The sequence below is a fragment of the Alternaria atra genome (genome assembly GCF_907166805.1).
Source record: "Alternaria atra isolate CS162 genome assembly, contig: 35, whole genome shotgun sequence".
Classification (NCBI taxonomy): domain Eukaryota; kingdom Fungi; phylum Ascomycota; class Dothideomycetes; order Pleosporales; family Pleosporaceae; genus Alternaria; species Alternaria atra.
Window position 1 is genome coordinate 637,993 of NW_025091334.1, and position 14,939 is coordinate 652,931.

Below are 14,939 nucleotides of genomic sequence, written 5' to 3' on the forward strand. Positions count from 1 at the left end.
CGATTCTTCACTTTCGCTTGCGCTCCCCATGGACGCGGAATAAGGCGCCCACTTCCTTCCGCCCACGCACCCAGACCTTTCACCGCGACCCACGACTCCCATATTTTGCCCCAAACTCGCAATCATCAACCTCCACGATTATTCACGCGTATTCGAACGCATCCTTGGACCTTCTCGCATCGTCTTCGACCATTGCTAATCGCGTTTTCGCCAGTTGCAAGCTGTTGTCGCGACTTGGAGCTACGCGCCATCACCACCAGAAGGGGTTCCCGTGCATTGTCCTTTGCTGTAGAGCTTCTGCAACACTGAAAACTCTCGTCGCCAGTGCAGCTAAGAGTCCGCGACGCCTTGCGACAGTACACTCGCGTTATCAGGCGCATTCCATCATAATTGCACGTGTTACCACCCTGCAGCCGCACTGTCGCGTTCGCAGAGTACCAAACACCTGCTGGGACCTAAGCCATATCGAACCTACCGCCCTGCATTATCGAATCAACCCGACATCAATCGGATCACGCTCGAACTGGATGCATTGATCGCTTGTCGTGCCTGAATTGTCCCATCTCCTTGCGGTGTCTTTGAGATTGATCTCTTGCTGCCGTCATCAAAGACAGCCGTATCCTGAAACACCCAACATCCCGATCATCTCAATACGTTCGCAACATGGACGCCGAACGCCCCAATCTATCTACTACCTTACCAAGGAACTTCATGTTCCATTACCATGACGGCCCGGCCCCACAAACCCCCGAGCCAGAGCCGCAGCCCGAGCAGTTGCAACCGCCGCCGCCACCTCGACAAGTGCTCAAGGTTCGTCGTCGCCGTGCCACCTTGGTCATGAACCACGACGACATGGACGCAATCATGGATCAGCGACCCATTCCAACCATTGAGGCTCCCGAAATCATGTCTGAAACTTCGAGCGACCTGCCACCGTACTCACTGCCTCAAAACGACGCGTTCTTGTCACCAGGCTTCGGCTACAGTCGCATGCTTTCTCCACCCAAGACTCCCGTTGCGCAGATGAGAACCATCAGCCACTACGAAGGACCTCAAGACTGGTCTGACGTCCCACATGTCAGTCAGAGTGAAACATCAAGCAGACCCACCTCCTCGTCGGGCTTCTCAGATTCTTCTGTCTCGTCCTGCGATAGCATCGGTTCATTCATGTCGAGAAGCGGCAGCTGCACGAGTCCCGAAGAAGAACTGTCAGACCCCTTCGCGTTCTGCCCACCCACAAACAAGTCTCAACGTCAAACCTCGCCTTCAATGGCTACCCCACAGCCTCGCCCTGCTAAGAAGCTAAGGTTGAGGGCAACCTTCAGTGAAGAAATGGATCACCACTTGTGGATGACTTACATGAAGTACCTCCAAGATCCTACAGTGACGCCCTTCAAAGCCCTTCCGAGCACCACTCCACCGAACGGAGTATGCCATCGTGTAGCGAGGATGGCCCGCAAGACCTGGAAGGGCCCAAAGCACACTCGCGCTGGTGGTCTGCACGCAGCCACACCTGTAACTCGATCAAGCAAGTTATTAACACGCTACCCCAGCGAGAGGCAGTGCCGAAAGCGATTACGAGACTTGGCCAAGCAAAAGCCGACTCTGTCTGCACACTATCAGCGTATGCTTCGTCGATCACCTTCGCCGCTACAATCCTCTCCTCCGCCGGAGCCCGAACCACAGCAACCACAACAACCACAACAACAGCCATTGTCGTCGCCGTTCTTACAGGGCTCTACTAGCTTTTCCACAAGAGACATGAACTTGTCGCTAGCTACAAGCACTGCCGCATCGATGCAGTTAGGAAACCCGTTGTCGCAACTTGCCAACGATATAACACCAAGACCGTCGCCGCGAACATGGTCAAGTGCGCGTTCTTTTGCTCATCAGAAGTCGCAATCGCTTCATATCGGTTTGGGACTGGGCAACGTGCTGGGTTCACCTTTCCATGCTAGGTCTGAGTCCAGCAACAGTAGGATGAACCAGAGCAACGCGCGAACGTGGCATGCGCCGTCATCCTCTGCCCAATCACCACGTCTTGGCTCACCTTTCCAACTACACGCGCCTCGACCCAAGTCAAGAGTGTTCAAGCGACGTGCGCTTCACAACAGCTTCGAGGATAGGGCGCGAAACCGCGGGGACAGCTTCGTCAACGAGATCTTTGGGGCGCCAGCTGAGTCAAGTCATCGTCGTGTGAGGAGCCGCGGCTTCAGTTTGGGTGACATGATGGAAGGTGCCCGACGACTGCCTCTGGTCAACGATCCGTCAGGATTCAACCCGTTCGCGCACGCTGGCTCTGCCATGCCTAGCCCAGCTCAAACCTCGCCCGCCGTGCCAGCTGAGTTTCAGAGCAAAGGTACCGTTCGACTGGGCTCACCGTTTGTTGGACGCTCGAGCAATACCTTTCCTCGGGCGACAGTCTCGCATAGCTTCGAGCCTCCAGCATCATTCGAACAGCGTTTCGCCGGTGTGCCTAGCGACTCGGCGTACCTATATCGATCATAGAGCTCGATTGTCTTCTCTTCTGCTTAATCAATGCACCTAAGCATGACTGCATCATCGGCGTTACGACCGACAGCCTCGAGCGCTGTCATTGCATATACCTGCTGTCTGGCACATGGCCTTACACCTGCTTCCTGTTAAAAGCATTTCCTTTGTTATGTCTATACCAACTTGGACCTTCTTCAGTGTCAGCCTTTGGTCTATGTTCTGGACTTTTACTTCTTGGACATGATCATGTGGCTACATGTGTCTTCGATGAACTTCAGTAATTTGGATGTGGGAGGCCGGGAGCCATGCGGGAGTGACGTGGAAATCCCTACAGCCAGAAGGCGTCCGACCAGGCTTGTGGCTTCGGTCTCCCTATCTCTTTCGCATATTCCGGCATTCTTGCTTGACTATAGCTTCCACTCTTTGTCGACCGACCACGTGGTGCGGCTCTTTATTTCCTTGTGTTTATGTCTTTCTCTTCTATCACGACGGACATGATGAATGTTATGAAGCGTGGGTGGGATATCGGCGCCAACAGGGTATGAAGTCTTCACGAATCTCAATGACTGTCTCGAAGCGTGAACGACAATACCTAGTTTCTTGTCTTTCGGTGGTATCTGTTTCGGTGTGAATTTGGTCCTAAGGATTTGATCGGCTGGATGGGTGATATGGCGGAGGTGACGGTTCGGAGAAGAGCCTATACACTTTGGTAGATCAGCTGGTCCTTTCTGAAGGAATACACATGCTTCGAGCAGACGAACTATTAATGAATGAAATGGATGAATTCAAATGAAAAGAGTGTGAAGAAGAGACTGTGCGTTCCACATAAGCCCCTCTCAGTGCACTGATCTCCGCACCGCCGTGCCGTAAAGTAGTTCCGTAACGTGAGCACAGGCGTCATCACGTCTGGTCTGTGCCGATTGCCCATGATCCATGGTAGGCAGTTAGCCCTAAGCCACGACACGAGAGATCCCCCTGCTGAACCCATTTCCCTTTGATGAAAAACAACAATTGTTTCAATACCCTGTATAGAAGAAGAAGCCAACAAGTCGTGAACATGTCTGTATAGATGAGTCTGACCGGCGAAGACTAGCCAACAATCTTCCGGGCAGAAAAATTAAACATGCAGCAAGTGGATGCACCAGCCCACATCACCAACCCCAAAGTTGAAGTTTCGCGGCCGCATGCACAGTTAGCCCAGGCAATACGCCGAGGCCTAACGTTTTCCTCGTTGCCGCACCTGTCCGGCCAGTCAGAGGATGCGGGCATAAGCAGTAGTATCCACTTGGGCTTATTGTGTGCAGTATTGTGATGGAATTGTGTCGCACGTCGCGTGCCAAGTTTCTCAGCCCGTGCCCTCTTGCTGGTGCGACGCGTCGCAAGTAAATCATGTGCTACCGCGAACGCGTGAGACGTGTCAAAGGACGTGCTGACTGCGTAATACTTGGTCCAGATACGGTAAAGTCATGGTTTGGCATCGCGAGGGGCACCCTGAGAGGGATCATCGCGTGCGTTGGTGATTCACCTAGTGCAGCGGCTGAGTTGCTTTTGATCACTTGGGATAAGCCCTTTTGCGATGGTATTGGGTGCGGATGCTCATGCTTCTGCCGGTGAGCGTGTACAGTTGAAGCAGGTTTAACTAAACGCGTATATAGAACGCGGACTCGCTTGCTGAGCGAACTCGCGATCATCGGTTGCTGATGTTTATTCCCCTCACCACTCAGCCCAATCACCGAAACTTCCGTTCTAGGCCTTTCTTTGCTTTCATGGCTCATTCGTGTCCTCACGACACCATAACACGATACTGACGACACGCGTTGAAGACCTCAGCCGTGGCCGGTTTCACGTTGAGGGGGCGGGGTGTGTGTGTGGAGACGCTGCATGGGGAAGGTTCGACGCATGATGATATTGGGCTGAATACTGGCGTCATCCTCAATATTACCACAGCAACTGATGCACGCCTAACGCGACGGATCGTCTTTGCATTATTGAAGACTCAGCTAGATCTTACGATCTTCTTTGTGGGTAGTTATCTAGCCATGCTTGGCCAGGAACTCTTCTCCGTCGCTTCAAGTGGTTGCAACCGTCCGAGGTCATCCGGCGCGCCTTCGGTTCTGCCACCTCACACCTAGGGGACCCTCGGTCAGAATGCGAACTTTCCTTCTGCAAGCTCGTCGACTGGCGAACTGATCCTCTGTTTGCTGCTCAAGATAAGAAACTCCGGTACTCGATCAAATTCTGGTCATCACGCTCTATACGCACGCCTAGTTCTGCCCGCAGTTTCCACGTCGGATGACTAAACATATCGAACCAATATCCGACAATCGGATTATTACTCAACGCCTTTAGGTTTACTTGCAGCAGTCGAGTAGATACATGTGTACTCACATGATGCGCGGAAATATACTAAAGATGTATGGTAGCGATAACACACACGAATGCGACCACCAGCTTCCCGTGGAATTGCAATCTTTTTCACCCGATTGTAAAGCCTGGTTTCATTTGAAATGGGGTAGATGTAAGTGGCTAGTCGTCTCAAGCGACTACCACATATCCAATGCAGTAGTACCGTGGAATGTTTGCATCCTCTACTTAGCTACCTCATTTATGTTGCAACAGAACATTCACCAAAATCCCGCAAAATACAAACCCCACCGCTCATCTTGATGGAACCTCACCATGCAAAGATGCTCTTCGATAAACCATTTCCCTTTCTCGCACTCAACAAATCGCGCTGCCGCCTACTGGAACTTCCCCGCGAGCTTCGCGACGAAATCTATAAACCCGCTCCCGCATTCGATGAAGGTCTCAGCGTCACAGAAGATATGAAGCTTCATCCGATTACGCTGAGGATGAGGGTAGTAGGCAAAGGCGGATTCTCACACCTCGAAGCTAACACGCTCAAGTATACTTGCCGTCAGATCTACGCCGAAACCAAGAACTTCACCTTGAAAGTAAATGACACCTTCACCTTCAACTCGACCACTGAATGTAATTGTGGTCTTGATCGCTTACTCAGACTCGCTCCAGTCTTTCATACTATACGAAACGAACCCCGATTAGTCAACATCCACCCGCATGCCGTGTTCGACTGGAGGGCCAAACTAACAGAAAAGATGGCCCATGTGCTCAACACCATAACCATCCATCGCCTAGCAAATTTCTGCCGACAGTTTCCCACAACCAAGGTTCGATTACACTTCCAGCACCCGCTTCGGTCTTACAAAGACATGTATAACGCATACCCTGGATTGAATCAGTGCCTGAGGGGCCTACGCGGCGAGACACACTGGACAGTGGATCCAGACAGTACGCCAGAATGCTTTGCATTCGAACTGTTCATATCGATATGGAGTTGGCGTGGAAAACTGCCTAAAAACATACGCATTGTGCTACAGTGGGACCCATGCGGTTCGTGGAGCATCCTGAGTAGTGTCTTTTTGTAAACGTTCCTTGGAGACGGGACCTGGAAGCCAACAGTGCTTGGGCTAATCAGTGTCGCTGGTGTCCCATGTGTGATTGTAAGATGAAACCTGCCCCGCTCGTGGCAAAGTACAAAGATGGGTTAGAGCATGTTGGTCATGCTCTGGCCAAGGGCACTTATACTCCACTCTCGTTTCATGATTCATCTCTTCTGGATCGTAACTAGGTAATCTGTACCCTAGAGGTGTCCGCCATATGTCACGTCCATATAGCAAGAGAACAAAATGGCAATCAATTATCTTGAGGTGTATTTCTTTTGGTGGCACAGGTCTCATTCTAGAACAGGCTTTCTCGTATTAGCGTATAGTAATATGATATAGTGGTGTATTGTACATTGGCATGAGTCTATATAATGAGAAAAGCAGCGAGTCTTGGTCCAAAGAAACATTATGTGGTACAACAACGTATCCCGAACTCCTAGCCGTGGCTAACCCGGGGTATAGCAACCAATGATGCAAAAAAAAGCATACTAATATCTACAACCCGCCTCTCATTTGTACAATTTGTTCCCCTCAATCAATAACGCCGATCACGGCTCCTCCCTACGACGATATATCGCTGCCGTTCCTCAAGTGCATCTTGCTCAGATCACCGTTCTGCTGCGGCATTTGCGCCAACCAGGTAGGCGGCGCCATACCAGTCTGATCATGGATTGTGCTGAGAAGAGGCGGCAGGCTCTGGAAGAGGTTGCGGATAGGTGCTGACGGATCTGCCATACCTTCACCGCCTTGGCTACCAGTGTTCCAGACGTTGATCTTCGGTTGAAGACCCTTGATAGCGTTACCGTTCGCATGCGCAAGCTTCTCATACGTGCCGTTGGTAATCATGAGGTATTGCATGAGACCCTGAGGACCGCCGAGAACGTTAGCCATGTCGCCATATGCCTTGGCCATTGCAGAGAGACCCTCGGCTTCGCGTTGTTGGGTGATGAGATGGGCTTGAGCTGCACGTTCCTGGGCGAAGTATTCGGCTTCAGCTCGACGCTTGGAGACGATAAAGTTGGCTTCAGCTTCGCGCTCCTTAGCCTGGAAGTCAGCCTCAGCATCACGGAGGCGGCGGAAAGCAGCAGCTTCAGCCTCGGCTTGCTGGCCGTACTTGCTTCCGTCGGCTGCCTTCTCTTGAGTGTACAGCTCTGCGTCAGCCTGCTGCTGCGCACTCTCCTTCTCAATCTTAGCCTGCACGACCTTGGTCGCTCGAAGACGTTCAAGCTCCATGAGTGCCCTCTTCTTCTCGACCTCCATCTGGAGCTCGGCATCGCGTCTTTCAGCTTCGCGTTTAGCGTTGATTCGAGCTACGTTGAGGTCACGACTGATTTCAATCTCCTTGTCAGTGAACTTTGCATCTGCCGTGGCCTTCTCAGCTTTACGTTCGGTTTCGAGGACAGCCGTTTGGGCGTGAATCTTGGCGACTTCCTGCTTCGTCTTTCCTTGCTTCTCTGCTTCTCCGACCTCACCCTGCATACGAGCATGAGCGACGTCGACTTTGGCCTGGTTGAGCGCGCCTTCGTGCGCCTTGCGGGAGAGAAAAGCAAAGTACTCCGAACCCGGTGTGTCTTGTAGTTCCTTGACATTGGCGTTGTAAATGCATAGACCAAATTGATCGAGTTCAGATTGCACTTGTTGAATTACTACTTAAAGTTAGTGTTTTTCTCACATGTAATCTGGATATCCAGAACTTACCTTTGTCCTTAAAGATCTTACGCTCACGGAACAGCTCTTCCATGGTCATAGTAGAGACAATGCTTCGTGTCTCACCCTCAATAATACCCTTGACAATCTCTTGGACATGGTTCCGACCCTCAGCAACTGAGACAACACCCTTGGCTGCTGTTTGAGTAGGGCTTCCATCGCTCTCGCCAGTAAGCAATACAGCGTATTTCTCAAGAGCTTCCGGGCTGTCGGCAGGACCGATTGTGAAGACTGCTGGTAGAGCAAATTTAAGCTTCTCAATAGTCATAGCCTGGAGGGCCATGGAAAAATCAAAAGGTGTAATCGAGATCTTTGAAACCTTCTGCAGTGGATATATAAAAGCCTTTTTCTTGATCAGCACTTTCTCAATTCCTACACCCGTAATAACGAGGTAGGAATTCGGCTCGGCGACATGGTACCACATGGTGTTGGTTGGTGGTCGACAAAACTAGGTATTGTTGGGGCAGATTTGACGAAGTCGGTGTCTGATATCCAAGGATCGCTGACGAGGATTGGAATAGGTCGTACAGTAAAGACTTGGAGTGATGTAGAGTTTGTGGAGGGTATGATGTGCTACTCAGTAATAGAATGAGAGGCTCTTCGTGAGTTAGGTGGTGCTGATAGAACCACCGTACTTGATGTGCTTGTGAGTAATTCGAGGTTGTACCGTACCAGAACTGAGGCTCGCAATGATGATGAACAGGTGTACTGAGGCGTATTAGGCAAAACAGGGGCCATGTCCATTGCTTTATACATCGTGAGGTCTTTGTGGTGATAACTGCGCATGCGGTTTATCCGTGCAGCCGGCATGGAGAGGCGTTTTCGGTGACCGTCTTCGTCTGGTGTTGGTGGAAACGTAGGCACGGACCACGTGGACTAATCCCGAAAGGGGGAGAGCTTTCTGCCTTGTGCGCCACATAGCCACTTGCATGTGATCATTTCAGCCTTGGGCCTGAAGAGAGGCTCTATCTTCTGAGAGGCATTTCTCCAGCGCGGTGAGCCAAACAGGGGAGCCTTTGAACTGCGCAATAGATCGTTTAAAGAGAAGGGCCGGCAAGGTGATCTTCAGGCCAGAAATCAAATCGAGCTCGCCAAACTGGGCGTTCCTAAGCCTCCATCTCGTACTTGCTGATTGAAGTTCCAGTCTTTTGTCTTATCGTCTCCAAGTCATGCATTCACTCGAGCCAAGCCTCCCGGGCCGAACGCCTCGCGACCCAATGTCTGCACGCTTGTCATTCGCTTAACGGAGACGGTGCAGTACATCCGTGCACCCTTATTCCCATAGCTTACAATATCACGAGACCATACAGGTACCTTTTAGGTCTAGTTAAGGCCTCAGTATACGGGGCTGAGGCAGGGCAGACTTCTAGAAGATCTGTTCACCCAAGTATGAGTTTGCCGAGATCCGTGGATATCTACGAATGACTCTTCTTATTACCGCCACTGAAGCGGAAAGCAGAAGTCTGGTAACGAGAGCAAGTAACTGACCAAGGTACACATCTTGCCGCAGCAATTTCCCGGTCGTAGAATCTACACTTCCGCACCTCTACACATAACTGGTTCTAAAGCATCCTCAACTCCCAAATCCAAGCAATACCACAACGATGTCTCGAAACGAAAAGCAAGCCTCTCCTCCACCGTATTCAGAGTACAGCTCTCCGTCCTTACGCGGCCAAACCATACTCGATCAATTAAGCACAACGCGCACAAACCACATCCAATCTGTGATCGAGAGGCATGTAATTCCTCTCATCGAAGAACACGCTACATACGGCATCGCCCAAACAACCATCGCCATGCTTCCCTCCGACATCCCCTTACCCGCAGTGGAAGAAAAGTCTGAATACAGCTTCGACACCTCCGACTCCAAACCGGTGGAAGTAGTCGGTTTCTCCTCAGAAGAGGAGCCAAAAGTCGTACGCTTAGAAGGCCAGATGAACCGTACAGAGTTCTGGAGACCTCAAGTCGTGATTGTGGAGCTGGAACGTATGCTAGGCGAAAACTTGAATGCGAATCCGGTTCTGAGGAGTCCGAGAGGGGACGGGAGAGTCGGAGCAGATAGTGGGCAAAGGCAATCAAGAAGAGGGTTTCTGAGTAGGGTCATGCCATCGTTGGGGCCGGAGCTGCGCTCGCCGAGCGGGAACCCAGAGGTCGGCGTGAAGCAACTGGAACAAGGAAGGATGGTCGTGGTGAAAGCTAGGTTGGAGGAGATATGTCTGAGGACGGTCAGCGAGTTTGGCTTGTACGATACCATGTCGAAGCAGTGTGTTATTATTCGGGTGGATGCGCGGTGTTGATATATTCCTGGATTATGTAGACTCCATCTTGAGTTACATAGTTAGCAAAGATGCCCGGTGTTCTTCCTCGTTCGTAGTTGGAGATACAGTAGATGATACGCAAGTATATTATACTTTGACGTGTTCGAGCGGCACTCCCTACTTTAGACCTTGTGTGGTAAAAGGTAGATGCCTAGTCATGTTCTGTGAGAGTATCAGCTTCTAGACAAGGCCTCTAGTACTTTTGGAAAAAAGAAGAGTCAGGCATGCTACGGTGAACCTTATCATACACTTATATATGGTGGTCACGGATGCAAAAAACAATCCTCCTCCGGGAAGGCTCGAACTTCCAACCTCCTGATAGCTACTGGTGTAACAGTCAGACGCGCTAGCCAATTGCGCCACAGAGGATTTGTTGAGCCGATACCGCTGAATGCGATCCGGTTTTTGAGTGAAAAAATTTCCGATTACAATGTATATATTCGGCGGAGTTCAAAATTGGTGCTGGCTGGGAACCGCTAAATTGTTCAAAATCGTAGCGTGTCGAGTTGCGCCTGACAAAGTGGGGTAGCTAGCCCCTAGCCCCCACCACCTCGGTGTTCACATCCATGCCGTCAACGTGATCTTTCATATATTCGCGTCCTCATGTGCTGTCGCTATGCCGCCTCTACGTCGCTCTTCAGTACTACGATGCCATATGGATCCCGATCAACCTCGCTGACGCCAATTTCAAAGTCATCGTCCTCCAATGCCTCTTGTAGTCCCTCGTTATCCTTCTCCTCTTCCCTGACCTTTGTCCACTCCTCTTGCACTGCCTCTTCCAATTGCTCCATCAACACGTCTGCCAGAAAGCCGCGCTCAGAATTGCTATGGAACAGGCTAATGACAACTCTTCCCTTCTCAATCGCAGCAAGCGCCGAGTGATGGTCCATCTCGCCTGTGAACAGTAGATCCACATCTAGGCCGTTCAATAAACCTGAGCCTGAGCCTGCGCAGATGCCTACGCTACGTATCTCTATGTCAGAAATTGTCTTGTCTTGTGGTATAGCAATCGGGAAGCCCTTGGGATTGTTGAGTCCCTTGCCTATGCGATCGAGTAGTGTGGGCAGCGGTTGAGGGTGGTCGAACCTCACGATGCGACCCATGCCTGCTCCAGGGTGTGATGCGAGTTCTGGCGATTGAGGTTTGATGGCTTCGCGCTTGTGAGGAGCGGTAATCGGGACCGTAGTGGGGGCGGGCAGCTTGCCAAAGCTGATCATTGGTTGACTGGGATGATGTTGCAGGGTGAACGTTGGGCGCAAGTTCTTCTCAATGAAGGGATCGTCATCGTCAGCCTTTGTGTTGCTTGTAGCTTCCGATTGATCGTCTGCTTCTGAACCATCACGAACCGTCTTCGTGCCTGTTACGATGTCTGCTAGCCAGTCTCCAAGCCCTCCTGGGGCCGAGTCAAGCGCGGTATGTGGGCTGTATACACTAATGCCATGGCTAGCAAGGCGTAGTAACGATTGCTGTTGAGTATCCGCAAGAGTTAAGGACTTCAAGCCCCTAAATATGATAGGATGGTATGCGATGACGATGGAAGAGTTGAGCGCGATTGCTTCGTCGGCGACGGCTTTGGTAAGGTCGATGGTAAGGAGGACGGTGTTTGACTGGCGACGCGACGGATCGAATGGCGCTTCAAGTAGTAGCCCGGTGTTATCCCAGGAGTTGTCTGCAAGCTCCCGTGGATACCTTCGCTTCGGTTAGTACACGAAGCGTACAATGTTACTTGAAACGTGCAGAGAGTCTCTAGACGTGCTATACACTGAGGAAAGCACGATGCATTACGAGTGAACTTACAGCTTCTGCATAGCCCTCACCACCGCCTTCGAAAAGGGCGCTGAAGTAGTCGTCGCACTCATAGCGAATCGTCGTGCCGTAGATGCAAACATACAGCTTCTTGGTGAACAATTGCAGAGCAAAACTACGCGTGCAGCAATGCCAATTCAACGCGCCTATGAACCCTGCAGCTATGCGTCATTGCCCCTCCCCTCCCCAATCCCGGCCTTTCCCCGTTCGGCAACTGCATCTTATCAGATCCGAAGATAGGAACACCAAGTCAATATCACATCATCGCCATATGGATCCTCGTCACAAACTTTACAAAACTCTTGACAATCTTGCTATCGAACCAGACACCAGAGACACTATGAGTGCAAGGACGGACGAGGAAGCGGCAAATGTCCAGGCGACTTCTGGCGTTACCATGGAGGGACTGGAGAAGAAGTTGAAGGAGGGATTGGGCGCAACCTATGTTGAGATTGAAGATCTGAGTGGTAAGCATTAGCCTCTTGTCTCGAGAATCCCGACGCAATGGAAGGATACTGCATTGGAGAGATTGTGTCGCTTGATAAGTGGAGATCTAGACTGGTGTTACGAGTACGTACTAATACCCAAGAATAGGCGGATGCGGGCAAATGTACGAGGCCATTATCGTGTCACCACAGTTCGCCAAGAAGACTACTCTAGCACGCCATCGGCTAGTCAACTCGACTTTGAAAGAGGAGATTGCGGCGATACATGCATGGACGCCAAAATGTCATACGCCAGAAGAGTGGGAGAAGAAGAAGCCTCAGTGAAAAATAGTTGCACCGAAGTGTGGCAGCGAGTGGACGTCCAAGAGAGTAGGAGTACGTTTTTACGTATCACGAACCATGAATACAATGGGTACGATGCATGAATGTGGATTATGATGATCAGCGTCTACCAACTTGTATATACTTGTCACGGCAGGCCCTCTAGCTGAGCAGCACCCGTATCTCACCACTGGTGCGAGGGAACAGATCTCTCAACCCAGGCTCCTGCTCCTCGTCTTCCTTATCTTCATCGTAGGTAAGATCATCGGCAGCTATCATCTTGCTTTCTACAATCTCAAAGTCTTCGCAGAACTTGTTAGCTGCTTCTTCTGTGATATCCTGTATCATCTTCCTGTTACGTAGTCGTTTGATGTTTTCCGATGCGTCAATGATAGCAGACGGCAAGAATTCGTCGAGTTGCTGACTGGCTGCAATGAGTGCATCTGGCTTGAAAGCTTCCAGGTCAGGAATCGTCTTGAGACTTTCCGGCGAATCACTGATCCCCTCAAGAGCATTGAGGAGAGTGATAAGACCAGACTCGTGAATAAGGTGTTGATGTTGGTAGTTTGTCAACTTCGCAACGTTCTCATCGATCGTATCATCGATCTCGCTGACTCGCTCGCTGGCGAAGGCATACTGAGAGAGGACCTCTTTTGCCGCAAAGAGGCAATTAATAGCGAAGATGGCGCTGTCCGGCTCGTTCATTCCTTTCTGTAGGTTCTCGCAACCATTCAAGAAAGGATCTAGCGACTCCGCAAGTACAGTCTGGAATCCTTGGCCATTATCCTCCGTGGCTGCAACTGATGTGTCGTAGCTTTTCGCAAGGACCCGGAGCATCTGGAGCGCATCCTCGAGGAATTCGGGAGCGGACAAGTCGGCTGGTGCTACGGCGAGGTCACTTTGGACATTGGCAACATAGTCTCTCATGTTGGCACGGAACTGTCGCATCGCGGAAGCTTCTAGTATGTCAAACACGTCCAAGACATCGGAATCTGCTCCAAGCAGCTTGGCAAAGGTGCCTTTGTAGAAGCCAATCAAGTTTGCGATCTTGTAAGCAAGAGTAGCATCATCATGACTTTGGACTACCTGTTCAGTCCGCTGCCTCAAGAGACGAGCCACACCAGTGAGATCGCGGCTGACAAGCTGATTCAGAGCTTTCCGTCCGTCGAAGACTTCTGCATCTTCGTCGCCTCTCAGCCACGGTTCACTTTCAAGTCCTGCCTGAATGGAGCGTTTGATCTCGTCGCCATCTGAAATAAAGAGGTTCTCAAGTGCCTCCCTCTCGGATACGGTGGTTGAGTGAGACCACGCAAGCATGTCTCCAACATAGCGGAGCGGGTCATGAGCATGGAATTCGATTGGTTTAGTGGCTATGTGCTCGTCGGACGTCGATCCGGTCAACGCAGCATGGAATGAATCGGAAAGAATGGATTCTCGGGCCTCAGCGAACGAGTCAAGGCAACTTTGGAATAAAGTAGGACGTTCGGCTAGCACGCGCAAAGACCGGCGTACAGAAGCACTGATCTGTGGGTTCTCCAGATCCAGTGTCTTGAACTCGCGTTGAATCCACCGGTACAGTTTCTGGAAGGCTGAGTTGAGTTGCTTGGAACTCTGCTCTAGCACCTCCAATCCCAATCGCTGGTCCTCGGTTCCGAGCAGCACTTGACAGTCGTGATGTATCTTCTTTACGCGGGTCAAGACTTGGAAGAACTCTTCGTTGACAGGCTCAGCAGTGGATGTCAGGATGGTAGCGTCTTCTTCAGATATCAGGAAGTGAGTGCTGAAAGCGTTCAAGATCTGTTGCTTAGATTCCACCTGCTTCCTCTGGGTTATGAGGCTGGTGGCTTCTTCCAAGACAGGCACAGTCTCTCTGTTGGCAGCTTCAATGTGGCCGCGCATATCCGCGCAGTAAGTGTTCAAGCTACTGATAGCAGTCCCGATGCGTTTAAGTTGCTAGTGAAGCTTAGTTCAATGTTCTTCACCATTCGTGTTCCAACATACTTCCGCGACCTGACCAAAGTCCTTGATGATTTCGCCATTGCACTCGATGACCTCCTTTTGGACATCTAGACGCAGCTGACGTCGCGTTTCGGCCGTGTTCTGCACCCCACGTGCATCCAGAGTTTCCAAGGCATCGCGGATCTCTAGATCTGCATATGATGCAGAGAGCACACTGGTGATCCTGCTCGAGAGGGCATTTGTACCTCGCAACGCGGGCGCTGTCGATGGAGTAGACGGAGAGGTGCCATTCTGAGAAGCGGGAGTTGCTCGCTCCTGGAAATAGCTCACCGACATGACTGGATGGGTGTTGTGACTTGGGCCCAGAAAGGTGGCATATCGGGCAGACAAGGGGCAAGTGCAGCCGAGCCTTATCGATATCGGTC

The 14,939-nt window shown here is 51.1% G+C and overlaps 6 protein-coding genes across 6 annotated transcripts; 3 read left to right on the forward strand and 3 right to left on the reverse strand.

Annotated features, from left to right (window-relative positions):
* Window positions 1-663: 663 nt before the first annotated feature.
* ALTATR162_LOCUS11118 (uncharacterized protein) lies at window positions 664-2,508 on the forward strand (the record flags this gene model as incomplete). The annotated part of the gene is made up of 1 exon (XM_043318760.1): window positions 664-2,508. The coding sequence occupies one exon, from the start codon at window positions 664-666 to the stop codon at window positions 2,506-2,508; it is 1,845 nt and encodes a 614-aa protein (XP_043174695.1).
* Window positions 2,509-6,518: 4,010 nt separating this feature from the next.
* Window positions 6,519-8,088, reverse strand: ALTATR162_LOCUS11119 (uncharacterized protein; the record flags this gene model as incomplete). The annotated part of the gene is made up of 2 exons (XM_043318761.1): window positions 6,519-7,603; window positions 7,656-8,088. 2 exons carry the CDS (start codon window positions 8,086-8,088, stop codon window positions 6,519-6,521), a joined length of 1,518 nt encoding a protein of 505 aa, XP_043174696.1.
* A 1,180-nt stretch (window positions 8,089-9,268) lies between these two features.
* ALTATR162_LOCUS11120 (uncharacterized protein) lies at window positions 9,269-9,961 on the forward strand (the record flags this gene model as incomplete). Its single annotated transcript, XM_043318762.1, has 1 exon — window positions 9,269-9,961. The coding sequence occupies one exon, from the start codon at window positions 9,269-9,271 to the stop codon at window positions 9,959-9,961; it is 693 nt and encodes a 230-aa protein (XP_043174697.1).
* A 635-nt stretch (window positions 9,962-10,596) lies between these two features.
* On the reverse strand, window positions 10,597-11,841 carry ALTATR162_LOCUS11121 (uncharacterized protein; the record flags this gene model as incomplete). Its single annotated transcript, XM_043318763.1, has 2 exons — window positions 10,597-11,671; window positions 11,780-11,841. 2 exons carry the CDS (start codon window positions 11,839-11,841, stop codon window positions 10,597-10,599), a joined length of 1,137 nt encoding a protein of 378 aa, XP_043174698.1.
* Window positions 11,842-12,128: 287 nt separating this feature from the next.
* Window positions 12,129-12,558, forward strand: ALTATR162_LOCUS11122 (uncharacterized protein; the record flags this gene model as incomplete). Its single annotated transcript, XM_043318764.1, has 2 exons — window positions 12,129-12,255; window positions 12,383-12,558. The coding sequence occupies 2 exons, from the start codon at window positions 12,129-12,131 to the stop codon at window positions 12,556-12,558; spliced, it is 303 nt and encodes a 100-aa protein (XP_043174699.1).
* Window positions 12,559-12,717: 159 nt separating this feature from the next.
* On the reverse strand, window positions 12,718-14,850 carry ALTATR162_LOCUS11123 (uncharacterized protein; the record flags this gene model as incomplete). Its single annotated transcript, XM_043318765.1, has 2 exons — window positions 12,718-14,508; window positions 14,557-14,850. The coding sequence occupies 2 exons, from the start codon at window positions 14,848-14,850 to the stop codon at window positions 12,718-12,720; spliced, it is 2,085 nt and encodes a 694-aa protein (XP_043174700.1).
* Between the last annotated feature and the right edge of the window lie 89 nt (window positions 14,851-14,939).